This window comes from Drosophila guanche, unplaced genomic scaffold, assembly GCF_900245975.1.
Source record: "Drosophila guanche unplaced genomic scaffold, DGUA_6, whole genome shotgun sequence".
Classification (NCBI taxonomy): Eukaryota; Metazoa; Arthropoda; class Insecta; order Diptera; family Drosophilidae; genus Drosophila; species Drosophila guanche.
The window spans coordinates 198,021-206,439 of NW_022995774.1; the positions used below are offsets into that span (position 1 = coordinate 198,021).

General features: G+C 41.4%; 1 protein-coding gene and 1 long non-coding RNA gene across 6 annotated transcripts in view; one reads left to right on the forward strand and one right to left on the reverse strand.

The window, feature by feature from the left end:
• LOC117591328 (protein O-glucosyltransferase 2) overlaps positions 1–8,066 on the reverse strand; it is a 52,161-nt gene extending 44,095 nt beyond the window's left edge. For 3 of the 5 annotated variants that reach the window (XM_034284543.1, XM_034284544.1, XM_034284542.1), the window contains exons 1-2: positions 7,936–8,062; positions 7,225–7,579 (exon numbers count right to left, since the gene is read on the reverse strand). In XM_034284543.1, coding sequence (XP_034140434.1) covers positions 7,225–7,579; positions 7,936–7,954 — 374 coding nt within the window. In that variant the 5' untranslated portion in view covers positions 7,955–8,062. Of the gene's footprint in view, positions 1–7,224; positions 7,580–7,935 lie in introns of all 5 variants that reach the window. The other 2 variants (XM_034284545.1, XM_034284548.1) reach the window with 2 other exon arrangements.
• Positions 6,986–7,700, forward strand: LOC117591329. The gene is made up of 3 exons (XR_004574385.1): positions 6,986–7,105; positions 7,236–7,599; positions 7,669–7,700. It is a non-coding gene; the product is annotated as an uncharacterized LOC117591329 (long non-coding RNA).
• Positions 8,067–8,419: the final 353 nt, after the last annotated feature.

Sequence of the window (8,419 nt, forward strand, 5' to 3'; positions counted from 1 at the left end):
CCTTAAGGAATGGCGTTTTTAGTTTTCTTTTATCTTCAAAATTGTAGGTTTGAGAGGTTTTCGCTTTTTTGCGGGGGCGGAAGGGGGCGGGGCTCATTTTTGAAATACACTTGTAACAGTGTGAGAATACGGAAGTTTGGATGCAAAATTTGGTGGCTCTAGCTTATATAGTCTCTGAGATCCAGGCGCTCAACAAGACGGACGGACAGACCTACAGCCGGACAGAGCGACGGACAGATGCTGATCAAGAATATATATACTTTATGGGGTCGGAAACGTCTCCGTCTGTGTGTTACATACATCCACTTTGAGCACAAATACCCTATTTACTCTTCGAGTACCGGGTATAAAAAGGGTACCCCCCATAAAGTATGTTCATTTTTGATCAGCTTCAATAGCCGAGTCAATATAGCCATGTCTGTCTGTCCGTCCGTCCTTTCGTCTTGTTGAACACCAGGATCTCAGAAACTATAAAAGCTAGAGCCACCAAATTTTGTATCCAGATGGCTGTATGCTCACACTGTGTATTTGCGAAAATCGGCTGTATCTACAATGTTGAAGATAAAAAAAACTAAACACTATCTAATGGATCACTGGATTGGGATCAAATTGGATATTTATTATAGCACGAATGAAGAATTTGATTTGCAGTGGCTAAACCCCGTCCAGCAGCTCTCTTTTATTTTTTGCACATTCTCTCATCCACACTCTGATTCGTGTAGTGTGCGGCTCTAGGCGAAGGGGCCAGAAAAAAGCGTGTGTGGGGTCGGAAACGCTTCCTTCTTTGTGTTAAATTTTTTCCGCACAAATACAATATTTACCCCATTTACTCTTCGAGTACCGGGTATAAAAAGTCGGTTTGGTTCCTTGAGGAAAAAAAAGTTCGATTTTGTCGAGTAGTGTCATTGACTCCCTCAGAGCACTGGCAAGTGTTTCAAAACTGTCTCCCAGTCCACTCTGAGGAAGAGTAGCCGAACAGTAGCAACACTGACGATACCCTTGTGGTGCCTCCTCGATTAAGTAGCTCACATTATCACATCCTTCCCCCAACAGTCTCTACCCAAATCCCAACGACCATCACACACCGGGCCGAACTAAGAGTGTTATTCGATCCTTGCCGAGAGTCAGCCTGGCTGGAAAGCCACCGCGGTAGAAGACTCTGAAGCGAGCCCAAAGACGCCGCATCTCGGACTTGGGGTGGGTGGTGAATGGGCTCCCAAAACTTATACCTTGGCGCAGTGGCTATGTAACCATGCAGCTACTCTTCCTAATGGTAACGTTGCGGGGGGCGAGTTTCCATCGTCAAGTGCCCAAGCAAAACATACGCCGAGAGGAGAAGTGCTGGCTACCTTCTCCGCAGTCCAAATGCCACCAAGATGTCCAGCACATTAAATCAGTTTTAGTGGCCATCGAAGACGCTGCCTAACTTTGGAACAGAAGCGTCGAACAGAGAAGCAGCGCTCGCAGGAGATAGCTGGGCCAGCCCCGAAGAGCCAAGAGTTCTGCCGATCGTCTCTTTCGAGCAAATTGCTATGGAGAGGACGCTAATCGGTGTCGTAGACAAAGGGATAGAGTTTGTGTACCCGCCTGCACGAATGAGCCAGATCTCTTCCTGAAGATGTTTGTAGAGGGGAAACACTCTCCTTCCAGCATCAGATTGAAAGGTGGTAAAAGCTCAGACGTCACATGGACCCTCAGACCAGGCGGTGGTCATTCTCAACAAGGAGTCGCTGGCCCCGATTGAGGCAGCTAAAGGCGAGCTGATATTCGGCTTCAGCCCAGTGTCCATCAAGTCCGACGTAGCGTCCGAGGCGCGTTCTCTAGACAACCCAGTCGAGCATGACGTTACCTCGGAGATCGAGGCACCGGAAGGTGCATTGGAGTTGATCTAGGACGGGTGCTCCTCGGCGACCACGCTGATGCATGACTTCGAGTATATGTGTCTCGAGCATGACGCGATATTCGACGAATCAGAAGCAGATATTACAGTGGTTGAGAAACCCGATGCTAAGACTAATAATCTTACAAATCCCTGTAAATCAGCAGCAGATTCCCTAATACTCCTCTGGGACAAAAGTGGAGCGGATGTAGGCCTGTTCTATGAGCCTTGGGTTGGACACAAGGTCTGTGGACTAGCGACGAAGGAGTATAAGCTAATAGCTGCTCAAAAAGAAGGTAAAATTCGAACCTGTAGTCTTGCCAGAAGGCATCTAAATATCTTTCCGCTCCGTAACTTTAGCAACGGCGACAACACCGAGTTGCAAAGGAAACACCTGAGACTGGCGTCCCCCTACATGGCTCACGAGGAAATTGATCCGAGAGGTAGGACCCAAGCCTGCTTATAGGCTAGGCTAGGCTAGGCGCCAACTTTCACTGGGTGACTCTTTTTTTCCCGGTATTCAGTCAGCATATACATATGTACATATGTATGTACCTTAGCGTGATACATATGTATGTCAATTTCCTTTCCGTAATTTTGAAATACACTTGTAAAAGTGTAAAATCACTGAAATCTGGATGCAAAATTTAGTTGCTGTGGCCTTTAGGTTAGGTTGAGGTGGTTGTCAAGATTGCCACAATCCCGACACTTAGGCCGGTTTCGGCCCGTTGTGATATCGCTTGGATCTACTCCTCTTCTCCTCCCGCTTTGCAAGGTGTCAGCCGTGGTTCCAACCCGGTGCCCTTACAAAGTTTGCTATCTTCATGGGAAAGTTCGTTTAGAAAAGCTAAGCCTAAATATCGAGCCTCCTTCTAATGAGATCCGAACAGATGTTCCACTATATCCTCCTCGTCCTCGACTATACAGCTGCGACAAAAGTCGTTATAGGGGCACCAACCTATTTGCGTGGTTGCCTATTAGCACTAAGCAAACAACCCATAGAGACTCCAAACATCCAAAACACTGGCTGCATAAAGAGTATAGGGGATTGGTTCCCAGTTCCTTCGGCTCTCGTTGCCGATGACTTCGTCTGAGAGAGTTTGAAGCAATGATATAAGGAGGTGCTTTTGCGTGGCGTTCTAGGGTGTTCGGTCTCTAACTGTTCAGTGCGTGCTCGCTTGTTCATGCAAAAGGTTGTGTGCGGACGAAGTTGTTCGTTGTTTTTGCTAATAAAATTTGATTTATTGAGAATTAACAGCACAAGCAAAAATATATATACTAAGAAGCCAAAATAACGACTACTTTCAAGTAGTAGGTGATTGAAAAATTAATTTTAAAAAAATAACTTATACTCATTTTCTTGTCATGGGCTACTTTAACCACCATGCCATCATAGGGTTAATCCGTCACACGATAGTCTCGGTTCACTCACACTAACTGCGCAGAACCCTTTCACTCTCACTCACAATCAGCATCCATACGTGACAAACGGGCCCGACGGCACCTCCTTATATAATTGCTTCATGGCGCAGATCAACTATGCTGGCATAACTTGGCCACAGTTCATAGAAGTGTTTATTCACAGCTATGACGACTCTGAGACGCCGGGCGCCATCTTGTTGGACATGCCCAACGGACGGCCGAAGACAGGCGAGGGCTTGTCCGCATATGGAAGCCGACAATTGACGACTAATGACCAAATGGAAGTCGATTAAACTGGAAGAAATAGCTGTGCCTTTCGTATTGGCACACACATCGCAGATCGACACCATACTGCAACATCTACTTTTCACCACCAATATAATGAATACTTAGAAGTGAACTACAGCAGCATTTGAAGACTTTAGACCATTCGATCAGCCCCGATAAGAAGAGGTTTAAGGCACACAATCCAATGAATTGGCAGTACTGTGGGAATCCTGGATATAAAATGCTGGAATGCCCGAAATTCCCGAAAGGGGAAGGCCGAACAAACCAGACCAAAACCATTATATGAAAACCCATTGGCGGGACGCGACAGGACTGGAGGGACTTCTTTTAAATGCGGAGACATCGGTCATATTGCATCCACATGTACGAAGGGAACCGCTGTAGCGTTTAGCAGTATGAGTGAGAAGCGAGTGTACGTCTGTGTCGTGCTGAAGCCGAAAGGAGTTTTATATCAATTTGGTGAGCTCTTTCCATTTTTCTTTGACTGAGGTGCCGAGTGCTCTTTGATCAAAGATAACTTAGCAGAAAAACGAGAAGGGACGTGTGAGACGCTTCTTACGCGTCACATCTTTTATACCCGGTACTCATTACATCTGTACATTAGCGGTTTTTGTCAAATTTTACATTTTTTCTTCATCTGTCATTTACATTTACAACACTTCTCACGCCAACACACTCTTTTCCCACCCACACCCTCCCCTAGAGCCACACACTGCAGAGTCACGGCAGAGACGTGGCACAGGCCGAGTCAGAGGTACGGAAGAGGCAGAGGTCGCACACTGCGCGAAGCAGAGTGTGGATGAGAGAATGTGCAAAAAAAACATAACCTGCGGGACGGCTTGGGTTTAGCCACTGCAAATGGATTTTGTCTCATTCTGCCTATAAAAATGGTACAATCGCATCTTATATGATAGATATGATCATTCCCTACGGAATCGAGTTTTTAGCTTTCTGTTATCTTCAAAATTGTAGCTTTGGAAGGTTTTGAAATTTTAAAAATTTTCTTGAACATTTTAGGAATAGCGGATAAGAGGTACCTATAGAGGTATAGCTCTCTATGGTTTATAGCGCCAAACCCCTACCGAGATGGGGGGAAAGCTAATAGAATGGATGGATAGAGTAAATAGTTTAAGCTAAGGTCAGCACAGAGACTCGGCACAGTACCTGAGTACTCAGCCGGGAAAGTCCGTCAGGGCCCGGTGAAAATACCGGCTTAACTAATTGAAAATCATGAAGTAAGGAGCCTTCTTTAAACAAAGGGAAGAAATGCCATTCGACCTTGGTAGACTATATGAATACACATGACCAAGTTAGCTTTCCTGGGAATACGTTGAATGAAAAAATTGTGCAAAAAGATCGGTAATTGCCTGATCATTGTTAGCTGACGTATTTAGAAAGGAAAGCGAGGATAGATGTGCGGACGCTCTACGCTTACTGTTAACAAAGCTGTCAAATTGCATCCTGCATCGAAATAGGTAGTTCCTATAGCACTAGGCATTAGGAACAGAGAAATAAGATCGAGCTATTACTTAACGAAAAAGAGAAGAAGAATAACGAACTTCTTGAGATTTTTTAAATAGTCTTGATTTTAGGTTCTTTAGACTGGATAACTCTTTGGTGAACCAAGGAGCCTTCCCGGATCTAATCGGACACGAGAGTGGGACACACGTGTCAAAATTTGTGTTAAGTACATTGTAAACGAGAAGGCACGTGTGATACACTTTTTATGTATATCTTACATAACTTCGTACGCCAACACGCTCTTTTAGCTCGGCACCCTCTTCTAGAGCCGTACACTGCGCGAAGCAGAGTGTGGATGAGAGAATGTGCAAAAAACAAAATAAAACTGCTGGTGCATTTTTGTGCACAAATACTAAATCTATATAGCAACACTATATAATTTTTTTTTTTTTTTACCAGGTACTCGAAGAGTAAATATTGTATATGTTATTTGTGCACAAAGTGGATGTATGTATCGCACAGAAGGACACGTTTCCGACCCCATAAAGTAGATGTATATCTTCTTGATCAGCATCAATAGCCGAGTCGATAATGCCATGTCTGTCTCTCCGTCCGTCTGTTCGTCCTGATGAGCGCCTAGTATGCTAGTATGCCTAGTATGTATGCTCACACTGTTACAAGTGTATTTCAAAACTGAGCCGCTCCCCCTTCCGCCCCCACAAAAGGTCGAAAACCTCCCAAACCCACGATTTTGAAGATAAAAGAAAACTAAAAACGCCATTCCGTAGGGAATGACCATATCTATCAGATCACCAAATTGGGATCCCATTGGATCATTATTATAGCCACAATGAATAAATTAATTTGCAGTGGCTAAACCCACCCCGTCCCGCAGCTTTTGTTGTTTTTTCACATTCTCTCTTTCTCTCTGCTTCTGCAGTGTGTGGCCTATGCCCCTGCTGATTCTAAACCCACCCCGTCCCGCAGTAAAATTTGACAAAAAAACCGCTAAGGTACAGATGTAGTACTGAGTGCCGGGTATACAAATTGAGAAGCGTAAGAAGCGTCTCACACGTCCCTTCTCGTTTTATATTGTAGTATGCACAATACAATACAATACTACAATATTAAACTTGTTAGCCGACATGCCGACAATTAAAGTTACAGTATATATGTATATATGTACGAATGTACATACATATGTATGTTCCTACATATGTATATGTATATATGCATCTACCAAAAATCATACCAAAAATATATACCCCTATATTTAATGAGTACCGTGTATAAAAACCCTTCAAAATATAGTAAAGTGAATTCGAGAAAATAAAAATGTTGGTACAGATCGTGTAGGCCAAAAGTTAGATTTTTCGGACTGTATAATCCTTGCTTAATCCACATTATTATATAAAAAACCTGTGCGCTTTTTAAGCTTTTCCCACTCCGTACAGTTTTCAATTAAACGTCTGTCCATATGTATGTACATGCATATGTATGTATGTACATATGTACACATTTGAATCACATTCACTTTTAACAAAGTGAACACAGTCAACACATCTGGGTTGACCATTTCCCACACCAATAAACAGACCGGTTTTCCACCAAGCAGCGTGAACTAAACCAAAAAGTCTTTCTTCTCCCTACTCTTAAGTTTTATTAGGATTGGAAATGTTTTCCTTATTTAGAAAATATTAAATTATTGAGAAAAAATAGTAAATAATTTTGAATTAATATGTTTGTATATATGTATGTATAACTGCACTTATTCCGAAATCGGTTTCCCATCACTTTCCTTGTATTTACTAATAGGCAAATTCATGTATGTTCATTTGTGTATGTATATAGGTATATACCTACATACAATACGTAAGCGTCATGGACGATTGTACATTTATGTACATACATATGTACATTTGTATGTGCTTGCACATATTTTTAAATAGGTTTAGGTTTTGGTATGTATGCCTGCGAGGTTTACAGTTAACCACTATGCAAAAAACCTGTTTGTTAGCGCAATCTTTTGTTTTGACCAGCGGATTTCTTTAATATGTTCATGTGTACCTTGTACATATGTACCTACATACATACATATAATCTCTGTTCATACATACATACATACATAAGTACATACAAACAACAAACGTCTTTAAAAATGCAAAATAACAGACCTTGTTCGCAGGTTTCCATTTCGAGATGTATTTAATGATTTTGTGGCAAGCTTGAAACTTGTGGTGGCGCTGTTGCCACTATTGAGTTGACTGGCACTTGTACGAGGTAACCGCGGATTTGTATTCCCATTTCCTGACAAGGGGCGCGCCGCACTACCAGCATTATTGCTCACGGCAAGTGCTCCCGGTAACATATCATGGTGCATGATGATTCCGATGCACAGTAGCATTAATGTAAGCACCGCCCGGCTAATGAATTTCCCCCTCCTTGTATAATCCAGAAAGGCTACCATGACTGCGAACCGTATCATCTCTACACTTTTATATATATTTGACACGACCGAGACGTTTTTACCTGAAATTATTTATAAATTTGTAAGTGGAATGTTTTTTATTTCATTGTACACATAAGAACATATACATATACATACAAATGTATTACAGAAAATGTTGCGACTGGTTCAGATTACAAAAATCAACTATCTACATACATAGATTCTTTAAATAAAATATTTTTAAAAAAATGTATCTTTCTTAATTTAATATTTGTTTTATATATACATATGTACATATATGAATATGTAAATATATATACATATACATAAGTACATAGCTTTTAAATAATATCGCAATAAATTTGATATCAATCTCTTGGGTGTTTTTTTTTTCACTTTTGATTTCAATATTTAACCAAACCAAAAATGAACATACAAAACCAATTTTTAGTCATAAATCCATTTTATTTACTTAAAAAAAACTTGAATGTACATTTAGAGGAAATCGTATATCTTCAACATTCAACAATTCACAACCGATTAAAGCCTTGGGTGAAACTTTTCTGTTTCTGTTATAGATCTCAGTAGTTAAACAGCTGCCTAAGCAACCACAAAACACAGCTTTACAACATGCCCAGAAACTCACCACAAAGATAGATATTGTGGAACTCGTTTACTCTATCCGAAAGTGAGAGTTGCTTTACAGTTCAATATAAGGCACTTATACATATGTAGATACATTTGTACGAACATAGATACATATGTATACAATATGCTATTGTAATACAATACTTAAATACAAGCGATCGTGTTCTTTTTGTGTACGTATGTGTTAATTTGATGATTACCCAAATACAAAGCACATATACAGGACAACATCAAGCCAACTTACTTGATTGATTAGTTATTGTGCCCGGTAC